Source organism: Monodelphis domestica, chromosome 5, assembly GCF_027887165.1.
Source record: "Monodelphis domestica isolate mMonDom1 chromosome 5, mMonDom1.pri, whole genome shotgun sequence".
Taxonomy (NCBI): Eukaryota; Metazoa; Chordata; class Mammalia; order Didelphimorphia; family Didelphidae; genus Monodelphis; species Monodelphis domestica.
In genome coordinates this window covers 235867355-235892926 of record NC_077231.1, presented here as the reverse complement: position 1 = coordinate 235892926, position 25572 = coordinate 235867355, and the positions used below count along the sequence as shown (strand labels likewise).

Here is a 25572-nt window from a genome sequence, read left to right as displayed (position 1 = left end):
AGGATAAACGGAATTTGTGCTAACATTATAATTTATATATAAAACTGTTTTGAACTAGTTTTCAAAATTTAAGCCATCGTTTAAACGTTAAGATTATAAAAGTCTTTCACTATGTAAACAAAGAAGGCTATCACCCATGCTTCATAAAGGAATTAGAATTCAAATTTTTATTAATTATTATTTTTAATTAATTATTTAAAATTAGAATTTAAAACTTTAGATTCACATCTTCCCCCACATTAAACTATAAACTTAGCCAAAGTAAAGAGTAAACAAATCGCCTATATAAAATTAAATCTAAATAGTTGGTCAGAATAGTTTGGTTTTTTTTTAAATTCTCATCAGGTGTACTTATGTAATTTGGATTATGTAATCATACCCTAGTCTGATCTTGGAACTTCTTGTCTACTCCACTGGCTTTGGTCTGGGCTTCACTGATTAGTTCCTTCAAAGATAAAGCATCATCTTTTCTCAAGGAAAACCCAACATTTTTCAGCATGAGAAGAATAAGTTCAATGTCCTTTTCTGTGAAAGTTCCAACAAGTCTTTTGAGAATGTCAAAGATGAGTAGAGATTGTACCACGTGAAAGTTATATAGATGGGCAATTATGGCAAAGAGGTTGTCACATTCTTTCCCCTCACTACCAGTTTTATGTAATTCATCAAATTTCTTCACCACAGCTTCCAAAAAGTGAGCACCAACCTGGAAACAGATGGTTAAGGAGAAAAAAGTACATTAAAAATACTGAGTTCATATGCCCAAAGGGCGACAAAAGAATATCTACCCTTTGACCCAGCCATAGCACTGCTGGGTCTGTACCCCAAAGAGATAATGGACACAAAGACTTGTACAAAAATATTCATAGCTGCGCTCTTTGTGGTGGCCCAAAACTGGAAAACGAGGGGATGCCCATCAATTGGGGAATGGCTGAACAAACTGTGGTATATGTTGGTGATGGAGTACTATTGTACTCAAAGGAATAATAAAGTGGAGAAGTTCCATGGAGACTGGAACAACCTCCAGGAAGTGATGCAGAGCGAGAGGAGCAGAACCAGGAGAACATTGTACACAGAGACTAATACACTGTGGTATAATCGAACGTAATGGACTTCCCCATTAGGGGCGGTGTAATGTCCCTGAACAACTTTCAGGGATCCAGGAGAAAAAAAACACCATTCATAAGGAAAGGATAAACTATGGGAGTGGAAACACCGAGAAAAAGCAACTGCCTGAATACAGAGGTTGAGGGGACATGACAGAGGACAGACTCTAAATGAACACTCTAATGCAAATACTATCAACAAAGCAATGGGTTCAAATCAAGAAAACATCTAATGCCCAGTGGACTTACGCGTCGGCTATGGGGGGTGGGGGGGAGGAAAAGAAAATGATCTATGTCTTTAACGAATAATGCTTGGAAATGATCAAATAAAATATATTTAAAAAAAAAATACTGAGTTCAAGTAAATTTTGCGGGGCTCCCCTTTTTAAACCAAATATAAAATAATCATTCTAATGAATACATAGAAAATATTTATCATAGAATGTAAGCTTCAATAGTGCTGAACAACACTTTTATCTCTAGTATTAAGTATACCTGTACAATGTCCTACACAACATATATTTAATAATGAAAAATAATTTCTTAGCATCTGAGAATATCTGTAGACCACTTCTTGAAGATTCCATTTTCTTTTAAAAGATTGTACTTTCTTTAAAAAAAAAATCTTACCTTCTGTCTTAGAATCAACATTAAGTATTAATTCTAAGGTGGTAAGGGCTAATCAATAATTCTAAGGTGGTAAGGGCTAATCAATTGCAGTTAAGTCACTTGCTCAGGGTCACACAGCTAGGAAGTGTCTGAGGCCAGATTTGAACCCAGGACCTCCTGTCTCTGGGCCTGGCACTCTATTCACAATGCCTAGCTGCCTTTCTGAAAATTATTTCTGAATTTTTTTTTTAAACCCCTACCTTCCGTCTTGGAGTCAATACTATGTATTGGCTCCAAGGCAGAAGAGTGGTAAGGGCCCTGTAGGCAATGGGGGTCAAGTGACTTGCCCAGGGTCACACAGCTGGGAAGTGTCTGAGGCCAGATTTGAACCTAGGACCTCCCATCTCTAGGCCTGACTCTCAATCCACTGAGCTACCCAGATGCCCCCATTTATGAATTTTTTAAACAAAACATTTCTCAGAATAGTTTTCATATTGATTTTAATTCAATGTTGATTACATACAAATTCAAAATCAAATATTTATTTAGCATGTACTATGTATAGAATACTATGTGTCAGGGAAGCCAATACACTGTTCATGCTCTCATCAAGTATTAGTCAAGATTATATAAGTGACCTGCAGAGGTACAAAACAAAGTGCTAATGTGATATCTAAGAGGAATGGCTTTTACTAATATTAAAAGAGGAAGGAGAGCATTATATAAAGTTCCTGCTTTATTATGCATATTAGCGATTTTGCTCCACCTACCCTGCCAATAGTGGGAAAGGGAGAAAAACAAGGGTTTTTGATTTTTAAAATACATCTTTTTTTTTTTTAAATGAACAAAAACCCAAAGTTTGGGATGTATTCATGTGGCAACCTAGTCTGACTACTGAATACAGTAAATTGAAGGGATAGTTTGAGTAAGGCTGGAAAGGTAGGGTAGTGACAAATTATGCTTTGAATGCCAGGTAAGTTTTAACTTTATTCAGTGAGAAATAGGGAGTAGCTAAACATTTTTAAGTAGAAGCACGATCTGATTAGATGCAAATGGAAGGAAGATTATTTTGACCTAAGTATGAAGGATGGATTAGAAGTATGCAGGAAGCTACTATATTACATAATAGTCCAGATGGCTGGCAATAATGGTCTGTACCAGTGTGGTGGCAATGATGAGAGAGGAAAAAGAAGATGCCTATGAAGGATGTTGTGGAGGAAGAATCAATAGTACCCGACAAATGAATATATGTGAGAAAAAGGAAGAATCAAAGATAATTTCAAGATTCCAAATACAGGAGACTGGGGAAATGCCAGCTCTGAGCTGGCCGTTTGAGGAAGAGCCAGGTAGCTAATGTCACCGGATAGCAGTGTACAGGGGCAGGAAAGGTAGGAGTGGGTTAGGTTATAAAAGGCTCTAAGAGCCAAATGTCATTTTTTTCCTTTTTCCTTTAAGAGCAACAGGGAGTCACTGGAGTTTGCTGATTTGGGGGATGACACAGCCAGGCCTTAGTTTTAGGGAAGATTGATTTGACAGCTGAGTGGAAGATGGATTAGTAATGTAATAGGAAGAGGAAGATTGCAAAAGAGATTTGCAATGAGAACTTCCAAGTGATTGACAGGTAATGAGGGCCTAAATGAGGGTGTGTCAGAAAAAAGAGAAGGAAGTACTTTATGAAGAAATGGTACAAAGGTAGAACTGACGGGATTATAAAATAGCTGAAGGACGAAAGAGTAGTGAAGAACTACGGAGCTAATCTGTAACAAAATATATATTATTACAGATGAGTTTTATAGATTATTAATACAGTTTAGATGTTTTCATTATACTTAGGCATTCTAAAAGGTAATTTAAAATTTTAAAAAGTTAAGCCTAATGGAGCAGTTGGGTGGTACAGTGGATAGAGCACCGGGCCTGGAGCTGAAAGGGCAGGGATTCAAAGGGATCCTGAAGAGGAGGGAAGGGAAGAACCTGTGCTTAGGCTCTGGGTGAGGGAAAAAGATGAGGGCAAGGGGAACAGAAGCAGATGATACCAAACCCAGAGCTTTGATGAAGAGTAGTCCTTCTATTTACCAACCCTCTTCTTTATAAAGAGGAAGGAGGAAACAGAAACATACACAGGAAGAAGATGGAGGGAAATTAAACAGATGAGTTCACCTATGAACAGAAAAAAATGGCTGAATGGATTAGAAAACAGAATCTAACAAGAGGGTGAGGACCAGAAAGTTGAAACATAAAGATTTACATTAGTTAAAAATAAAGAGATTGGAGCAAAAAAAAGGCTACAAGATCATGAAGTTGAGTGGCTGATAGGGTGGGCATCTCATTTTCAGAATTAGAGAAGTGGCTCTGGAGTAAGAAGAGAGGGGATGAACACGGTGGGAATAGATGTTTTCAAGACAAGGGTCATAGGAAGGTCAAAAGGAATGTGGAAAAGAGGTCGATCATTAGATATAGCATTGAAGATCACTGGTTGCCTTGGAGAGAGCTATTAGTGGTGGAGTTGTTACTGCTAAAATTTTACAAGTAAAGGGAAAGGGGAAAAATATAATGGTTAGGAGGGATTAAAGAATAAAAAGGAGGTCAGAAGAAACCTATATTGTTTGTAAGTGGTAGGGAAGGAGTCAGAAGAGAGGGAGAGACTGAAAATGCATGAAAGAATGACATGGAACAAGGTTCTTATATATAATAAATAAGAACATAGGATGCGATGATCAAGGACATAACTAGAGGGGTCAGCTTTGGTAAGTTAGATGGCTGTCTTTTCCTTTGTAAGAGTAAGAGGAAAAAGGAAAAGTGGTGAAGAACATTTAGGCCATTTGGTGTGAACTTAATCTTTTAGTAAATAAAATTATAGAAGTAAAGTAGAATTGTGTAGATATAAACATTCATTGTGTACTTTTGGGTTTTGAATTTATTTAAATACAGAAAAGAATTTTTAAGTTTTGATTTTAAACCTGCATTTTAAAATAATGTATTAAAAATAAAATTTGAGAAGAAAATCTAATAGTTTAACATAAATACAAATATATGAAGAATAGCAATCATTACATGAAGAATTAAAAAGTTCATTCAATTTAGCACATTATTTCTAATGTGGGAAATTTAAGAAAGTTTGCATCCATCCGGAATTTAATTTTGATTCAGAAAAAAACAATAAAACCATTTCATCAAATGACACCATGGTCTTTATTACATTTTTTGTATGGGTTCCTGTGGGGATGTTTCTGCCATTATAGAATTAAAAGAAAGTTTAATGGAACTAGCATCCTGAAATAGCTCATTATGCCTTGGCAAAAGCTTCAGTGGATGTCATTAGCTAAGCTGCTGTAATGACTTCCCCTTGGAACAAGTAATTTCAACTGTCTTTCATGCTATTAGCTAAGGTACAGACGATAAGTATGTCTAATAATCTCATGTTTGCAGATAAAGTAAATCCTTGACATGCTGTGAATGGTCATTGTCCACAGTTATCATAACTCACTGAAATGCTAAGCTATCAGTGCTAAAACCTGATAGTAACTTTGCTCAAATGTGTAACAATATGATTTAGGAAGACCTAAGCCAAGTCCAGAAATGGCCATATAATAGCATTGTAGGATTGCAATCAAAAGGTACTAAGAATGGCATTCAGGTGTTTCATTACATTTCATAATAGACAGGACGAATTGGCTTACAACATTAATGTTCAGAAGAAAAGAGTATACCTCTTAGTAATGAAAGAATTTAAAAGAGTTAATTATCAACCATTTATGTGCAGATTATTCACATTGGAAATTCCCTATACTCTTATTTGTTTTCCTCTCACTCAACAGCCACTTATTTAAGCACACAGAAAATATTCGGAAGGTGCTGTGGATAAATGAAGATAATTACAAATGGCTCTAACTTTATGGTGTTTAGAATATAACAAGAAAGATGTGACATGCACAATATGAAACACTATAATAAACATATAACTAAAGCATAGAAGAGAATATGGTGACTTGTATTTCAGTGTAGAGTAGGAAAGAAATTAAGATAACAATGTGAGATGTTATGAAAATAATACTGAAAGAACATGGCAACTTATTGGTCTTGATGACAAAGGGAAGAATCAAAGATAACATTAATTGTTATGAGAATGGGTAACTACAGATAAGCTAGGTAGTTCAATGAATGAGAGCTAGACCTGGAGACTGGGAAGTCTGGGGTTCGAATCTAGCCTTAACTCCAAGTTAAGTTACTTAACCCCAATTGCCTAGCCCTTACAGCTCTTCTGCAGTGGAACCAATATTTAGTATCCATTCTAAGATAGAAGGTAAGAGTTTAAAAAAAAGAAGAAGAAAATTGGTGAATAGAAATGATAATAAAATTATACAGATGACTAAACAAAAACATTTAAAACAAACCAATTAAACTACTAAACAATATGAACATAAATAGAATGGGCAAAATACAGATAAGTCAAAGCAATTGCAAGAAATAAATTAAGGCGAGAGAACTCTGAAGCATCAAGTAGTAAGTGGGAAGTAAGGTGGTTAGGAGTCTTCAAAAGTTCTATCCTTGAAGCCCCATTATTATTCATGTCCTGAGAGTATAGATGTTTACCAAATTTAGAGATGTCACAAATAATGGACTGAGCCTAAGAAGATTTTGCTTGTATTGGGGATCTACTTATCTAGAAACACTGTCCTTCTAGCATATTGTCAGTTCCTTGAGAAATGGACTTTCACCTGTTATAAGGAAGAGATGAGTTTGGTAGGTTTTGCAGAAGGCAGAGCCACAAGGCCAACAAGGAAAAGATTCTGGGATTCTGCAGGAAGGGTTGTTACTCAGAGACTGTTGGATCTGGTGGTCTCTCTCTCTGTAGGTATCTGGGGAGTGTGGCTGCTTACCCTGAGTGCTTAGACCTCTTTCCTAGACTGCCTGTTATCTTTTGTGTTGTTTTTCCCCTGGAGAAGAACTTGATGATCCTTTTAAAGCACCTGTCTGTAGTGATTGTAAGACCAGATCTAGGTCCTTTTGGATCTGGGACCTTCCCTGGGCCCTGCTAAACTTATCACATACCATTACCCTTTTAATACTAACTAAGGGGGTTTTAGTGCAGAATTAGCTAGTGCAAGGACTGGCAAATTTAGGTGAGTGAGGAAAGATTATAGTCCAACATCTCTGAAGATTCTCCTCAAGGAGACATTTAGATCTGGGGGATTTTAGTTAGTGGGATTAGCATTAGGATTATCCTGATTCCCTTTAACCTTTTCCTATTAAATTAAATACTTTCCCTATTACTGAGTGGTCTCTGTGTTGATCTCAGACCAGGTTCTGCCCTGGTCAGAGTTAACTACTGGTCTTTAACCCACAGTGTAATATCTTGATACTGGCCCAATATAATCCATCCTATCCCATCCCCAACACCACCCTATTATACACTCCCTGTCTATATCTCAAATGCTCAGTACAGAGCCTGCCACAAAGGAAAGACTTAAATGCTTAAGATTAAATGTAATAGGGATAGATATATCTTATAAATGGGTTCAAAAAATAAATCAACTGCGCAAATACAAAAGGGAGAAGATAGTGTTTGTGAAAAAAGAAAACAAATCACAACCCCTCTGTATCTGAGTTAATTGAAATATTAAATGAGAATGAAATATTAAATGAAATAGAAATACTAAATAAAAAATTAAATGTCTTTCAGAAAAACTAAAGTGATTTTGTGCTGTATTCATTAAAACATGGTATCTAGAATGAAATGATATTCCCATTATAATGTCCTAATCAGAGCAGATCTGGAATTCAGTTTTGGGTGACATATTTAGGAAGAACTTTATCCCCAAAATTAGAACTGCCCAAAATTAGAATAGCTATCTAGGAATATTAAGGGAAACATTCAAGCAAAAGTTGGATGACCACTTGTCAAGAGTGTTTAGAAAGGGTTCTTACTTCAGTTAAGGGGTTGGATTAGACAAGCTTTGAGGTTCCTTTCAACTAAGGACATCTATGAAATCTGAGAGTAATATATGAAGAACATTAGGTAGGGCAGAATGGAAAATGTGGAACACCCGATCAATATCTGCTCAATTAATATGAACATCTACCATATATTCTTGGATTGTTTGTTATTGTTCAGTTGTTTCAATTGTGGCTATCTCTTCATGACCCCATTGGGAGGTTATTGGAGCAGTCAATAATGGAATGGCTTGCCATTTCCTTTTTCAGCTCATTTTACAGATGAGAAAACTGAGGTGAATAGGGTTAAATGACTTGTCCAGGGTCACATAGCCAATGTCTTAGGCTGGATTTGAACTCAGGTTTTCCTGACTATACCAAATGCTCTATCCATTGTGCCACTTTGCTGTCCTGTTTTGGACTGTAGGAAACAATTATAAAATACAATCCTCATCTTCAAATATTTTTTGGTTAGTTACAAAGATAAGCTTGAATAAAACTCTATAATTGAATCTGCCCCAACATATACTGTGTCCCTAGGCAAGTCATTTAAACTTCCCAGAAGCCCAGGAAATTCTCAGTCTATAAGACCTGTGAATTTTAGAGTTTCTATGCCCGGATTAGTTTAAAAAATCCTAACAAATAGGAATGTAAACACCCCTACTTAAGGATTAAGTGTTGAGGAGGTATGGACTCTGACAGACATGTGCTAGCAAGTGACAAATAAGAAACAAGTGACAGACTCCCTGGGCTGTCCTAAGTCAAGCTTAAGCAACCATTGGTACATGTGAGACCCAGGAAGTGATGTAAAAAAGAGTCTATATATTTCGTGCTTCTTGCTCTCTCTGCTCTTTTGGGCGGTGGAGGCATTGAGCTCTAGGTTTTTCTCGGAGACATGGCTCTGGCTCTTTGTGCCAGGTGGTATTTTGGCGTCTTGGCAGCATGGCATGAGCGTGCTAGGTGAGTGAGTTTAGGTTGATTTTTATTTTTTTCCTTTACCTTTCCAATACACTGCCCCTAATCTTCTGAGGAGGCCCGAGTTCTCTGAACTTCCCTTGGCTTAGTCTAGGCCAGAGAAATCTCTTATACCCCTTTCCCTCTCTCTTCTTCTTAATTCCTTCCTTCTATATTAATTAAACCACCATGAAAATTCCAAAACTGACTTGAATATTTTTATTGGGATTGCATTTAATCCCTGGCAACCATTAGTATAATATATTAGTCAAAACCCCTAAATTTACCCCTTACAGACCAGAAGTTTCCTAAACAAAAAAAGGGCCAGTTATGAAATATGTAAGGCAGAATAAAGTGCTAAGTTAGTTATCATGATTTATAAGTGCTTGAATTAAAATTACAAAATTTAAGATATTCTTAACAGGAAAGGATGCAAACAATGAACTGATATAACTTCAATGCAATGAAGATACATGACAGAAAATGAGAAAAGTAAAAACTACTCACCTCAATTCCTACTGTGTGGTGAAGAATGCTAACCAAAAGGACATGTTCCATCATCAGTCTAGCAGGCATCACAGCTTCAGTTACACAAGCATTCATAAGAACGTCTGTCAAAGTATCATTCATATCCTTTCTACTGTTTGCCATATACAACTCTTCCAATTGCCCACTTATAGAAGCCATATTGGGTTCACTCAACCTATAGTAAAAATTGTGTTTCTTTTTAAAGATTTATTTCAGATTAATTTATAAAATATCTGATACTCCCAAGACTACTAATTAATCTTATCTTTTGTACTTAAAAGAGTTCCAAATTTTGTTTTCTGTTAAAACGGTCCTGGATGCAAGTTAAAAAACAACAACAAAAAACCCCAAACACCACGTACTTCAAGTTTCTTTTCTTCCATTTAGAACACTTTTTACCTTACTCTGAAAAGGGTTACTATGAACAAATGTTAAATTAACTTTTATTCTTATTTAAGAAATACTTAATAAACTGTTATCATGTATAAGGTTCTGGGTACATAAAAGATAAAACTCCCTCTCTTGGGAAGTTTGTATTCTACCAGGAGAATTCTGAATATACTGAAATATTAAAATAATGCACTCCTTACAGTTTGTTATCAGATATTATTGCTGAAAGATGCGACACAGGCTAACACAATGAGATCATTTATTGTCTCTTCCATAGGTCCTACTATTGAACACAATGCCTAGTTATTTTCCCCTTAGAAGAACACAGGTACCTATATATTCCTCTTCTATCATTATGTCTCCAGTGTTGCAAAAGATAACCTAACTGTACAGTTAATTTTGCCTTTTCAGACATTTATGTTCTAAATTCTGAAAGAATTCTTTAGATCCCAAGTTAACTTTTTTGGTGTTACAGACCCTTTTGACAGACTGATGAACCCTATGGATCTCTTCTCAGAATCATGTTTTAAATGTGCAAAATAAAATATATATTACAAAAGAATCCAATCATACTGAAATACAATTATCAAAATATTTTTTAAAAAACAAGGTCATGGACACCAGATTAAGAACCCTTGCTTGAGACCTTAAACTGGAGAGAGTAGTTAAGTTGATTTGTTTATATGAAAATCAGGGGGCCCTGTGTCAATTCATCATATTGAGCTTTAGAACAGACCATTTTATGAACTAAAACCATGAAGTTTTAAGTTATCACTAAAAAACTCTATAAACAATGTTTATCTATTTCTCCCCAACATGTGTACACTAATCTATCTCTGTACATTCAAGTAGAAGCATCCATCAGTAAGACATGTAATAGTCTTTTCTTAATGTGTAACTTCATAAAGCAGAACTGCTCCTTTTCACAATGTCTGTAGATAGACTGGATTTTAGAGATACCATATCCTCTTTACCAGGGTTTCCTCATATAAATTATATTTCTTAAAATCTTTGTGTGTAGGGAGCCTAAAGTAGAAAGCAACTTAATAAATATTTCATTCTTGTTCTTTCAATGATGCTACCAATAACAACAGAAATAAAATAAGAAATTACATGCATCTTAGGACTTTTTACAAGTGATAACAGAAAAACAAAAAAAGATCATCAGATGTTTGGTGGGGAATTGAGGAGAAAGTGAAATTCCCAGGCAGAGGTGAAAATGCTGGTGCTCTTTGAATCTGAGTCAAAGCCACTACTGTAGAGGGTATACTTAAGTCATTCTACTTATTCCCAGAAAGGAGACTTGTAGAGTGGAAAGACCTGGATTTATTCCTGTCTCTGACCCTAGCTGGGTGACCATAAGGAACTCACTTAACTTCTTTTGAGCCTTAGGAAACTCTCTAACACTTACTTACTTAATTAGAGATGACTTAACAAAACCACAAATATTCTGATTTCCTACCAGAAGGGAACAAGGCCATCTTCTATCTACCCATCCCAAAGTAGGTTGAGGGTGATTTGTGGTATATGATTTATTTTGGTCTTTTTTGGCTAGAACAGGAGAAGAGAATGGAGATGGGGGTCTTAGAAGGAAAGAGGAGGATTCATAGGATGAGCAAAATTTGAGAACTCATGGCTTAGAATGTGCTACTCTCACTAAAGAAAGTATTCAATAATAATCTCATCGTTCTTCCTGCCTGCTGTTTAAAATTTAATTCACTTAAAAATAATGTTCTACACCTCTATGGAAAATGAACAATTTGGCTAATTTCAAGACACAAAAGAGTTCTAAAGAATTAAGATATATTACCTGTTAATTAGACCTTTCACATTTTTCTTTAACCTTTCTAGTTCTTCCTTCTTTTTGGCATCCACTGCTTCCTCAGATCTTCTCACATGAGGTGGGATATACTTTGTACTTTTACAATGCACCTAATTAAAAGGATAGAAATAAATTAATGAGATAAATTTTCATTAGGAAAAAATTCCAAATTCATTTGCAAATGGCCTTTTGTCATATTTCCATTAAAGTATTAAAGAACTAAAAATTAATGGAAAAGGTTATAAGGACTCTCATTTATGTAGTGCTTTAAGGTTTATAAAAGGCATCCCCCACAAAAACACTGTGAAGTAGGCAGTACAAGTATTACTGTTTCCCTTTTACTAAGGAAATTGAAGCTCAGAGAGATAAAATTATTTCCCCAGGGTCAGAGTTAGGGTGTCAAAACTGGGATTCAAACGAAATTTTGAATTTTCCTAATTCCAAGTTCTGAATTTATCTACTACACGGAGTCATAACAACTAACATTTATTTAAGGCTTGAAAGTTCATGAATCATTCTAATTAATTATTTATTAAGATTATTTCTGACAATTACATAAAGAACTTGTACAGAGCAGATCCTTATTTCCTGACAATTATTCATTTTATACCGATGCATGTTAATATCCTCTTGTACAAGCCTGTGCTCACTGAGTATATCACAGCCCACATACAATGTAAAGAAAGATTAAATGGAACACAGGAGAGAATCCTTGATATTAAGAACATGCTTCATTTACTGCATGTACAGCAGTGTTCTAGATAGTACCTTCAGTCGATTAACACAATTTTAGAGCAAAACTAGCTTGAAATAATTTTACATTTATCCAAAACACCAATACAAAGAAAACAAAAATTCATCTCTTTTCTTGATTAAGAAATTCTCAGATTAACAAATTGGGGGAATCCCTTATAGAACTGTAACCTGGCAACAGCATCCTGTAGGTGCCCTAGGCCCCACCCCTTCAGAAGTCAGAAGACCCAAAGACCCAGAAGAGAATATTGTCCTTGGTAATAGCCAAAGGTTCAACATCAGAAAATGGTATCATTTGTTAATAAAAATGTTACTAATGAAGATGTATCTACCTTGCTCCTCCACACTAAGGAACAATGCCTTTTAGCTGAAACTTCTATGTTGGGGCAGCTAGGTGGTACAGTGAATCTGGAGTTAGGAAGATCTGAATTCAAATTCAGCCTGAGACACTTAGATCTGTGAATATAAGCAAAGTACTTAGCATCTATCTTACTCAGTTTCCTCATGGATAAAATGGGGGATAATAATAGCACCTACTTTCCAGAGTTGTTATGAAGTATCAAAGTATCAAATGAAATAATAATTGTAAAGTGTTTGGCAGACTGTAAGTGCTATATGAATGTTCATAATCTTTTCCTCTGTCAGAATGTGAGCTTCTTGAAAGGAAAGACAGCCTTACATACTCTAAACAGTATTTTACACACAGTAACTAAGTGGATATATTTTTTTAATTCATTCATGTTGGACAACAAATGTACTTTGTGAGAGGGAGGCACCTGTAAAAAACATCATTCTTGACTCCAAGGAGTCTCCAAGATATGTCAAATACATCCATCTCCAGCACCTTTCAAAGCACTGCTTTTCTGTGACCTCTGCTTCTCCCTAGTTCATAGCAATTGAAATTAAATTAGATTCACTTACTTGGAAAAGTTATTTGGAAAGTAAGCTTCCAGTGGTTGGGAATGTTGTTTTTCCTGTAGCATCCTCAGGGATGGTATTAATGGGAAAAACCTCCCACTTACTTTTATTTCTTTAATACTTCAATGGGAATGATAAAATACAATTTGCAAATGAATTTGGATTTTTTTCGTGGATTATTTCTCATTTCTATCGTTTTAGTTAGGTTCTTTGTAAAAACGTTTTTAAAAGTTAGATGAATTGAATACCTTAAAAGACAGACCATTGCCCAAACACGTTCTTTTATTAGTATAGAAAGGTGGTTTTAAAAGGAGACAGCAAAATTCTCTGGGGCAAAAAGGCTGTTTTTACTATACCTCATTGGTGGTGTTCTCATCTTCTGGGGAAGAATCTCCACTTTCCGCATCTGCAAAACGCACCCTCTTCCTTTCCATCTTTTTTTCCTTTTTGGCCTCTACCTGCAAGTCTGCGGCGTCCTCCTCCTCCTTCTCTTCTTCTTGGAGATCCTCTTCCATAACAGCCTCTTCGTCGTCCTCGTCGTCGTCACTGCTCCAGTCTTCTCCAACGTCCTCGTCCAGGATGCTCCCTCGGGGCTGTGGTGACCCACTCTCCTCCTCATCGTCCCCCTCTTCGTACAGGGCGGAGCCGCCGCCCGCTTCCAACGCTCCGAGGATGTAGTCCAGACCGTCTCGGACGAAACTGGACGGCAGCGTCGCAGTGGTAGAGCCGCCGTCGCCGTCGCCCTTCTTTTGGCGGCGCTTATTCAGACCCAGGCGGCGCTCCAACTTGCGAATTTCGCGATCTTCTTCCTCGTTGGCTGCCAAAAGCGCCCGTTTCCGAGCCGCAGTGGCGGCGGCGCCTAGTCCCCGGACCTGGGCCTTAGTGGAACCGCGTTGGAGGCCGTCCTGGGGTAGCGACGACTTCGGCTGCGGCGGTCTTTGCTTCTGTTGCTTCGGCTGCGGCTTCGGCTGCGGCGGCAGCTTCCCAGAGGCCAAGGTCGGAGCCGCGCCTACTGGCTTCTTGTTTCCCCCCGGCCGCTCCTGGACTGCTCCCGGGGCCCTGACCGGCTCCCCGGTCCGCTGAAGCCGGCGGGCTTTCCTCAGGTGCCGCTTCTCCCTCTTCAACTCTTTGCGGCGCTTCTTTCCACCGAGGCGCAAGGCTGTCTGCGGCCGCTCGGTGTGGCCAGAGTCCTCTCCGCTGCCGGGGCTCTTGTCTCCGGTGGCCGCATGCACGAACTCCTCTACTGCCAACCGCAACCGTTTCATCGCGCCGCCATGGCGGCCTGGGCCGGTCTTGCGCTTCATGGTCTCCTACGTCCCGGGCAACCGGCCCTACCTAGGCTACCACATGCATGAGGGCGCTGCCATCTTCCCGGGGTTGCAAGGCTCACGTCGAGCGCTCGCGGCGGAAGTAGAGGGGCCGTCGGACCGGAGTGTGAGGCGGAACAGGGCGCGCGTCACGGCGCCATCTGCTGGCGGGAGGGTGCGTGCCCTGAAGGGTATAAGCTAGGGTGAACCAGTGAAAAGAAGGATTGGGTGGAGATTCTGTAACCCGCCTCGCCGGCTTCGCACACTTGCCTTGGCGCCGAGAGTTTGGCGTGGTTTGATTTCGGGGGCGGGATACGGAGGATGTCTCTGGACAGAAATTTTTATAGAGGTGAGGAGAAGACTTGGGACAAAGAAAAGCAAGTGTCGTCCGATCCTCAATTAAGGGACTTGTGGGAGAGCTGCAGTCTCGTCGCTCTGTGGGTCGTGCCTTCGGGGGCTTAGTCTACTTCAAAAAGGTGGCGAAGGGAGAGACTGGAAATTTCTTAGGACAGGGAAGGGCCTTCCACTGAGGCCTCTAGGCACCTTCTCTGCAATTTGTTATCTAGAAAGGTGGAAACAGAAGGAAAATAGAGAATAGAGAGTGATGGGGGAAAGCAGAAAGGAAGGAAGGAGGGAGGGAAAGAAAGGAGAAGGAGGGGAAAAGGAGAGAGAAGAAAGGAAGGAACGAATGGAGGAAGGGGAAGAGAAGAGGAAGGAAAGAAGAGGAGGGAGAAAACTGAAAAGAAGGTAGGAAGGAAGGCTAGAGGAGAGAAGAATGAAGGAAAGGAAGGAATTGAATAGAGAAGGGAGGGAGGGAAGTGAAGAAGAGGAAAGGGAAAGAAGAAGGAAGGAAAGGAAGGGAGAAGAGGAAAAGAGGAAAGAAAGGAAGAAAGGGAAGGAAGAGAAGGAAGGGGGCGGGGGAAGGAGAGTACCATAACAAATAAAATTCCAAAGGCTTACCTATACCACTAGCAATATAATGACAAAATTCATCTGGGTGAACAAAAGGTCAAAAATCTCAAGGAAAATAATTTCTTTAAAACCAGTATAGAAGGAGGCCTATTAATATCAGATCTCAAACTAACCTAAAAGCAGTAATCATCAAAACTGTTTGGTAGTGGCTGAAAAATAGCAAAGTCAATCATTTGAACAGAACAGGTATACAGCAAATGAACATAGTTATATAGTGTGTAATAATCCCAAAGACCCCATCTATTTGGGTAAAGGATTATTTTTTTTTAAAAACTGGGAAAATTGGAAAGTATATATATATATAATAGTCTCTCGGTGATGGAGAATGACTATTGTCTTTGTGCAGTTTCATCTACGGTGTACCCTCGTGTGGCTTTGGAGTCACAAGGCTGAGGCGCAGAGTGTGTGGCACATGGGGCATGGGACTCCAGTTGTTATGGGAGGTGCGGTTGTGGCCAGGTGTCCGTGTTCAGGGGCAGCGGCAAGATGTCCACGTTGCTCATCTTCAAAGGTGGTGGCGGCATGGTGAATGTGGGTTGGCCAGCTGCTTCTGTCAGAGGCAGCGAGTTCTAGTTGCTTTGGTGTGATGCCAGCCCACTTCAAGTTGGACTTTAGCTGATCCTTGAATCTTTTCTTTGGTCGGCCTTGTTTCCTGAGTCCAGCTGACAGTTCACGGTAGAATACCTGTCTTGGTATTTGCTGTGGGTCCATGCGGATGACAGGTCCAGACAATCGTAGCTGGGTTTTGAGGACCATTAAAAATTGGAAAGTAATATGGAGGAAATGAAGTTTAGGCTAACATTTAACACCATATATTACAGTAAGCTTCAAATGGATACATTACCTAAATATAAAAGGTCTCATGAATTAGAGGAATAGGGAAAGACATGTTTCTCAGTCATGGAGAGGAGAAACTTCTTGAGGGACAAAGGATTACAGAAGATAAAAGTTTACATAAAAGTGAAATACCTCTGCATAATAAAAATCAACACAGTCAAATTAATTTGGGAAAATCTTTGCAGCAGGTTTCTCTGATAAAGTTCTGAATCAAAATATATATGAAGCTGATTCAACTATATAATAGCTATTCCCCAACAGATAAATGATCAAAGGCTAGGAACAGTTTTTAAGAGAAGAAATCAAAACTATCAACCAACAGCCATATGAAATAAGAATTCTCCAGATGACTAATAATAGGAGAAATGCAAACTAAAACTGCTCAGAGATTTTACCTCATACTCCCCAAATTGGCAGAGACAACAAAAAGTAAAGTGACAGTTGCTGGCAGTCAGGTGCACATAGACAAGTGCCTTAACCAATTGTTCTGCCCTTCCTCCCTGACCAGGTTTTGTGTAGAGAAACTCTTTGAAGTCACAAAAACCAGTAAAATGCATTATTAGCAATTACAGTGCATTTAGTAAGCGTGTGGCATGTGGCAAGTATTGGCACCTAGGTGGTACATTGAAATGAGTTCTTGACCTAGAATCAGGAAGGCTGGAAACTCAGGACAAGTCACTTAACCAGTGTTTGCTCAGTTTTCTTATCTGTAAAATAGGGATATTAATAGCATCTACCTTCCAGAATTTTGGAGAATTAAAATAAGGTAATGATTATGAAATGCTTAGCATAGTGCTGGCACCTAGTAAGCACTATTATTATGCTAAGTACTTAGGGTACAAATGAGAAAAAGAAAGTCCCTGCCTTCATGAACTCACTATCTAATAGTGGGAAACAACCCAGAAGGAAGGGTGTAGAGCACCTGGGGGTACCTGGCATTGGGAAATGTTAAAGGTAGATCTGTTGATGGAAAATAGAGAGTTATCTAGCAAGTTCAGATCAGAGGAATAGCTTTAAAGGAAGGCTTTGGGAAGAGCTTTTTGCTCCCTCCAGCCCTTCCAATAGAAGAGGCAGCTGGTAAAATTCAGAAGGTGTTGAGTATCAGAAATGGGGTCCATCAGTGTGGCTGTAGCAAGGGAATATTTAACAAAGAGTAACTGTTACTAGCTGCAGGGAGATGATTAGGTAGTTCAGCTTTTTTAATGTATGTCAAATCTGGGACAATCCTGCAAGACTTATGACAGGGAAAGCTATCACCTCCAGAGAAAGAATGGCTGGAGTCATCTTTCACATCAGTGTATCTGGTTTTATTTTGGGGTTTTGGTTATTTATAAGTGTGCTTTTACAAAAATGACCAGTATGGAAGTGTGTTTTGCATAACAATAAAAGGGGGGAAGTATGTCAAACCAAAGAAAGCCTCTGGTTTGGGGGAAAAAGCATGGCTGCATAATGCCAGGAAGAACTTTAGAGTCTCTCTTTTGACACACTCACCATCATGTCCCTAAATGAGTTTTCTGTGTGCTGTGGCAGAGCTTGGTAACATTCTCAGGAATAGGAGGTCATTTTTTAATCAAGCTCTTCTGAGTGTCATAACATAGCTCTAGCTATGCCCACCTTCCCATAACTTATCTGGTGCCCCTCTCCCCCTCCCCCAACAAATTATTCCTAAACATCAACTGTATTCCAGGTGAGCCAATTGCAATGTGCCTATTTCCCATGGAGATAAATGCTTCATCTCTGTATTAGGTTTTGCATTCTTACATTTTACTTGCATGCCTCTTGGTAGCCATTGTATAGATGCCCAGTTCTGCATTCTTCCTTTTTAAAAAACAACCAAAAAAACCCCTTACTTTCTGTCTTGAAACCAATATTGGGTCCTCATTTGCCTTGACGTCTCTGCAGCCTTTGCTACTGCTGATCACTGTTCTTCTTGACACTCTTTTCTATGTTTTTGAGACACCACTCATTCCTACTGTAAAGATAATTTTAGGGTTGTGACTTAAAATCTAAATTAATTTGTCATCAGGGAAAAATCCCAAATAAAATAGTCTGGAAATTTATGGTAATTTTAATTAATATAGAGGGAAGGATTTTAAGAAGAAAGAAGGAAGAGGGTATAGGATTTCTCCTGCCTGGCCTGTGCCAGGGAGGAGTTCAAGATCCCTGCCACTAGGTCTCTGAAGAAGATTAGAGGTATTCTAAGAGTATAAAGTTGGAAAATAAAGGAGAAAAACTCAAGCAGAAACTCACTACCGAACTGGACAATAGCTGTAGCCATGCCAAGATGCCAAAAGGCCCAGCACGCTGCCACCAGTCACCTCTTTGCCGCCAAAGGTCCCGGAGAGAAGAAGTGACACCAAATATATAGACCTTTTACTCTTGTGTCCCCTCCTCTAAATTTTCACGTCTACCAATCACATCAGAGGCTTTTCTCCAGGACTGCCCATTCTTTAGTTCTCTTCTTTGATTAGATTATAACATTTGAGTTACTTAACATTTTGTTAAGTTCACCTTTTGTTAGTTACTTAACCTTTTTGTGATTAATTTACCCTTTATGGTTACTTAACACCTTTTTGTAGTAAGATCTAAAAATAGACTTAGCTTAAAGTTCTAGCTTCGCTATGAAGTAAGAGCTAAGTACCTTCATTGTTCAATCAGGAGATTACAATTTTATCTTCACCATAAAGTAAGATCTGAGTAGGGTGGAGTAATTCAAAGTTCACACTACTACCTATATGATCATTCTTTCTCAGGTTCCTTTGCCAAATCCTCCTCCAAATCACCCTTTAACTATAGTGTCCCTTTTTTCTTGTTCCTTTAAAGTACTTCTCTTCACCTCTAATGGATTTAATTGCCATCTTTATGATTATGATTCCCAAAGCTACCTTTTCTACCTTAACCTCGCTTATGTACTCCAATCTCATGACTCCAGCTTTCAGATCTCTCAAAATTAAAGTCTAGCAGACAACATAAACTCAACATGTTCCAAACTAGACCCCCGTCACAATTTCCCTATTATTGTAGAGGGCAACACTGTCTTCCCATCCCTCAGGCTCACAACCTAAGAGCCATCCTGGACTCCTTACTATCTCTAACACCACCATAAGTACACTGTTGTTAAGGCCTGACCATTTCTCCTTTGTAATACCTCTCAAATATGCTGCCACACCTCATAGCTGGATTATTGCAATACTCTGCAAGTGGGATCTCCTGCCTCAAGCCTCTCCCCACTCCAGGCTGCTCTCTATCTAGCTACTCAAGTGATTTTCCTAAAGGTTACATCTGATCACATCATCCTTCTACTCCATAATGTATAAGTGAGGATTTTGAACCCTAGACTCCAATCCCTAGAAGTCCTTGGTATTTCCTAGACTTTCCTATAATCTCACCTGCGTCTCCACATAGGTGAGATCACAATTGGCATTTAACTGGCAGTAACACCTACCACGCTTTCTTCTCTGCCATTGCAATGATGTAGGAAGTTAGTGGTAAGCTAAGCGAGGGAATTCTGAATTGGCTAATCAGCCATGGGGCACATGGTTTTTATTTTGTATCTTTTTTATTCCTTTGTTTCTAATAATCCTTAATAAACCTCAAAAAATATAATATTTTTATTGTAGAGACTAAATTTATTTTTTACAATGAGCTATTGATTTTCTCTCACCTCTCACTACTGGCATCAACTATGGAATCATTTGTTTGCTATTCAAAGCCCTTCATATCCTCCATCTATGTTTCTAACCTTCTTACACCTTATTCCCCAATGTGTACTCTTCTATTCAGGGACACTGGCCTCCTGGCCACAAACAATACCCTTTCTTTTGGAGTTCTGGGCATTCTCCCTTACTATCTCTTCCTCTCTGCCTATTGGCTTCCTTTAAGTCCCAACCTAAAGCCTATCTTCTACAGCAAGCCTTTCACAACTCCTTTTGATTCTAATGCCTTCCTTCTTTTGATTATTTTCTATTTTTCCTACATATAGCTCATTTATACATTTTTGTTTGTTTGTCATTTCCCCTGTTAGATGGTGAGCTCCTTGAGATCAGGGACTGTCTTTTGACTCTTTTTGTGTCCCCAGCATTTAGCAGAGTGCCTGGCATATAGGAGGGATCTAATAAATGTTTGACTGACTATTCAATGAGAAATCAACATGAATGAAGAGGTGCAACCTCAAGTGGGAAAATTGAGGAGCAAAAAATTTGTACCATTGCCTAAAGTTTTGATGGAGGTGGGCAATGGGCAGTGAAGGAAGTAGGACCCTCATGCTCTGAAATCTTGTATTTCTCACCAGTTAGCACTAGCTAAGCATAAACTACAAAATGTGTATTACTAATTAGGGAATCATTCTGTATTGTTAATCACTCATAATGGAACTATACTGTTCTGTACCTTAGTTCAGAATTGTCAGGCTGCTCTGTGTCACAGCTTTGAACCTATATTTACCTTATTCTGAATTATTAGGCTATTATAATAACTGTTTGCATTGTTCTATGAAGGCATTTTAAAAGAGTAACCAGACTTCTCCTTTGCTGACAAAGGATGGCAGGAGGACAATGGAGGGGGACAAGAGACATATGCACCAATGGGTCTGGTAATCCAGGCCCCCAAGAAATTATACTGTCACTGCTCCACATTGGGGGGGGGGCTGCTTCATCAGCACCCTGGCTATACTATTAGTAGGGTTTATTAGTTTATTAGTAGGTTGCTCCACCAGCTCCCAGGCTATTCCATAAGCTCTAAGGCTGCTACTCTATACCTGGAGAGCTGCTACTCCACCAGCTCAGGGCTATGGGGCTACTCCATTAGCCCAGGGTTATGGGGCTCCATCAGCCTAGAGCTTTGTGGCTACCCCATCAGCTCAAGGGGCTGCTATTCTACCAGATCCCAGGCTACCATACCAGCCCCTAAGGTCATTCCACCAGCCTAGACTATGACGCTATCCTAAAAACGTCTTCTTCAAATAAAATCCTTTTCTTACTTCTGGAGCAGAGTTTGAGTCTCCCCTTATTGGGGTGAGACCCTGCTACCAAGTTGGGTGTCTTTCTCCCACAACAGCTTCCTTGGAGTTAAGAACCTCAGACCTTTTCGTATAGTCTTTCTATTCAACTCAGGCTCCACAACCATCTCAACTTTGATCAAATATCAAACGAGGACAGATATGTTGAGTGCTTCCTAAGCCTAGAGGTACTTATTAAATATCAGTTATTACCATTACACGATAGGAAGCAAGTCTATGTATATGGTGGGACACAGGTTTTTAAGAACAATTTTTTTTCTTGAAAAGAGAGCACCTTACAGAGGCCACTATATTCCCATTCTTCTTAGTCTAGAATTCTTCCTATATTATTGCTGTTGTTTTTTAGTTTTATAATCTCCATTGTCAGATGAAAAGATCCAATAGATTGTGTCCTGACATCCTGCCTATAAATCCTCATGGACTTGAACATTACATAATTTTTAGTAACTTTCTACTATCTTGTCTTCCTACTGGAAGAAAACTTCCTGAAAACGGGAAAAAAAGGAGGGAAAATTCTTTTGAAGGAATACTAATTAAAACAACTTTCAGATTCCACTTCATACCCACTGGAAAAGTTGACAAAAAGTGAAAATTGTCAATGTTGGAGAGGCTATAAGAAGACTGACACACCAAAACATCAGTGGTAGACCTATAAATTGGTCCAGTCCTGCAAAATAATGTGGCATTATAGTAAAGTCACTAAATGATACATTCCCTTTGACCCAGCAATACCACAAATGTCCAAATACCCCTAAGAAGACCAGAATGACAGAGAAAGGTCCCATTGTATCATAAATATTTGTACCTCCCTTTTGTCGTAGCAAGAAACTGGAATATCAACTTTGAAAACTTCGCTAATCTCAGCAATGCAGTGATAATGCTGAAGGATTTATGAAAGGGAATGCTCTCCACTTCCAGAGAAAGGATGCAGATCAAAGAATCCTATCTTCCACATCAGTGTATTTATGGTTTTATTTTGGAACTTAGGTTTTGTATAAGTATGCCCTTACCACAATGACTAATATGGAAGTGTGTTTTGTAAGATAATACATGTATGGCCCAGATCAAATTGCTTACCTCCCTGAGTGGGGAGAGGGATTGGAGAGAGAAGGTTTGATTCTTATAATTTTGGAAAAGGTCTGTTGAAATTTATTATTACATGCAATTGGAAAAATAAAATATCTTTGAATTTAAAAAAGGACATCATCATCAATGAAATCATGGATCTATGGAAGTATTAAAGTGGAAAAGATTAGAAACTGGAAAAAAGTAAATGCCCATTTATTGCAGAATGGTAGAATAAATTGTGGTATATGAGTATAATGGAATATTATTGCACCTAAAGAAAAGGCAAATATAAAGAATTCAGAGAAACTTGGGGAGACAAATTAGTGCTGAGTGAAGCTAAGAAGAATGAGAACCTTTTAGACAATGACAACAGTGTAAAAGGAAAAACATGGGAATTCTATTCAATACAGTGACCAATTTTTACTTCAGAGAGCTGAATGTAAAGCAATTCCATGCTGCCTCTAAAGGCTAAGGGTCCTTTACCTATTTTGTGTCAGGGACCTCTTTAGCAGTCAGGTGAAGCCTATGCATGGATCCCGTCTCAGTATAATGCGTTCAAATGTAAAAAATAGAATATACAGAAGATTACAAAGGAAATCAATTCTATTGAACACAATGATCAAAACGTTTTTTCTAATTACAATTTTGTTTAATTATATGTAGAAACAATTTTTGACAATTGTTTTGACATTTTAGAATGCAAATGTTCTCCCTCCCTCCTTTTTGTTCCCTTCTCATCCCCTCCTCAAGGTGGTGAATAGTTTGATATGGGTTATATCTATACTTTTATATAATGCATATTTTCTTATTCCTCATGTCATAATAGAAGACACATACACAGACATAGAAATATCATGAAGGAAATAGAGTGGAAGATTCAATTCCTTCTTGATTTAAATATTTTTTAAAAGTTTATGAGTCCTAGATTAGGACCCTTGCAATCTAGATGAGAAATGACTATATATCTGCTTGGAATGGAGCATGCATTTTAAGATATGACCAACAGCAATGTTTTGTTCAACTGTGCTTAGGTAAACATGGGAGGATAAGGAGTAAATTTTTTTTTTTAAAGGATCAGTATCCAGGACAATTCTAAAAGGCTTGTGACAAAGAATGCTATCCACCTTCAGAGAAAGAATGGCTGGAGTAGAAATGCAAATGAAAACATGATTTATCACTTGTTTATTTGGGTATATGTTTGGGGGTTTTGGTTCTATAAGATTATTCACTTAAAAATGAATAATATGGAAATATGTTTTGTGTGTTAATACTTGTATAACCCAGATTGAATTGCTTGTCAGCCCTGGGAGGGGGATGGAAGAAGGGAAGGAGATAATATAGATCATTATTAACATCAGAATTATGTGGAAATTTGTTATTAAAATTAAAAAATCCAAATAAAAATAATAGAAAAAAAGAAAAAAGATCAGTAAAATATTTTAAAAAATAACTCAAAATAGCAATTAATTATCAAAAATTCTGCCACCTCCAGACAACTGTATATGCAATGGAGATTTAAAATCAAAGTGGGGGTTTAGAAGGGTGTAGGGTCAGCTAGGTGACTCAGTGGAAAGAGAGCCAAGCCTGGAGATGGGAAGTCCAGGTTTCAAATCTGTCTTCAGACACTTCCCAGCTGGGGGACCCTGAGCAGGCCACTTGAGCCCAATTGCCTAGTCCTTACTACTCTTCTTCCTTAGAACCAATATTTAGTATGCATTCTAAGACAGAAGGTAAGGGTTTAAAAGGAAAAAAAAAAAGCAAAGGGGACAACTTGGGAGAAGAGGCAAATTTCAAAGCAAGGACCTCAGAGGTTACCTAATCCAACATCCCATTTTCCAGAAGGGATTAGTGACTTGCCTGATGCCACCCAGATAGGAAGTGGCAGAGCTGAGGTTGAACCCAGATCCTCTCATTCCAAATCTGTTGTGCTTTTCCATTGTACCAGTAAGAGCCCTGTAGGCTGGGGCCTCTCAGTGTAGTCTTACACACTTCATGATAGCTGAGGGCATAACTATTACAGAATAGTACAACAATTACAGAAGTTTAAAAGTTAATTATTTTTCAAAGACCAAGTATTTATGTTCTCGACTTCCTACCTCTAAGCTTCTACTTCCTTGTTTTTCCCTCCAAAGGAAAAAAAGAAAGAAAAAAGAAAACACTTGCAATAAACACACAATCAAGAAAAATAAATTATCATATTGGCCCCCTCCAAAAGGGCAGAATTCTTCATTCAAGAATGTGCTAGTCAATATAATAATTAATAGCCCTAATGATGACTCAAGTCATACAGAGTTTCCATTTATAAAATAATTTTTAGAGGTAGGAGAATTCTTAGGAAATCATGAAATCTACACTTTTATATAAATTTTTACCATTTATTTTTGTTCTTTGTTATTCTGAACTTGATGAACACCAACGAACGGTATTTCCATATACAAACGATGGGAAAAAAAGATGGTAGGTGAAACTGAGAATTTCTGTGATGCCCAACTTGCTATTTTTGAGAATATACAAGAATTTGAGCATATTAATTTCAAAGTTGTCCTGCTTGTTCTTCTGAATTTCTTTCTGTTCCCTCTATAGGATATATTCCAATGATTCTCTTATCTTCTTTTTGGCTTCACCATGACTGGGTTCCCCTTTTTGTTTATAAAGCTTCTCTTCCCCACTAAAACCAAAACCAAAACCTTATAACTAACAAGCAATATGAAGCAAAACAAATCTACCTATTGACCTTGTCCAATGATGTCTTATTTTGCCTAGGAGTAGTGATTGGTAATCACATTAATAATTAGAGTTCTTAAGTCTTATTTTTCAATTATAATTTGGTTATAATTTCCAAGTGTTTTTCTTTACAGTTATTGCTATCACATGAATTGTTCTATTTTTTCTCTTCACTCAGCATTAATTCTTACAAATCTTCCCAGATTCCTCTAAATCACCCCTTTTGTCATTTCTTATAGTGCAGTAATATTTCATTACATTCCTACAATTTTGCCATAATTTGTATAGCCATTCCCCAATTGATTGACCCTCCATTAATTACCAGTTATTTGCTACAACAAAAGGTGCTACTACAAATTTTTTTTCATATGATTCATTGATCTCTGGCATAAAAGCCTAGTAGTTGTGTTGGTGGGCCATGAACATTTCAGGGTTTAATTCTACATTGCTTTCTAGAATAAACTGGACAAATTCATAACTGTACTAACCATGCACAGTGGATTATCATAATACTTCAAACAATTGTAATTTTCCTTTTTTTGGACATCTTTGGTTGTTTTTGAGGATGCTTTCCAAGCTTTATTTATATTTTAACACTAATCTGAATTTCAGAATAATACCCATACACTAATTTTTTTG

At 38.0% G+C, this 25572-nt stretch overlaps 1 protein-coding gene across 1 annotated transcript in view; it reads right to left on the bottom strand.

Annotated features, from left to right (window-relative positions):
- The window catches only part of NOM1 (nucleolar protein with MIF4G domain 1), a 29556-nt gene extending 14374 nt beyond the window's left edge, over positions 1–15182 (bottom strand). The window contains exons 1-4 of the mRNA XM_001373125.4: positions 13365–15182; positions 11326–11447; positions 9105–9300; positions 380–703 (exon numbers count right to left, since the gene is read on the bottom strand). Coding sequence (XP_001373162.3) covers positions 380–703; positions 9105–9300; positions 11326–11447; positions 13365–14312 — 1590 coding nt within the window. The 5' untranslated portion in view covers positions 14313–15182. The remainder of the gene's footprint in view (positions 1–379; positions 704–9104; positions 9301–11325; positions 11448–13364) is intronic.
- Between the last annotated feature and the right edge of the window lie 10390 nt (positions 15183–25572).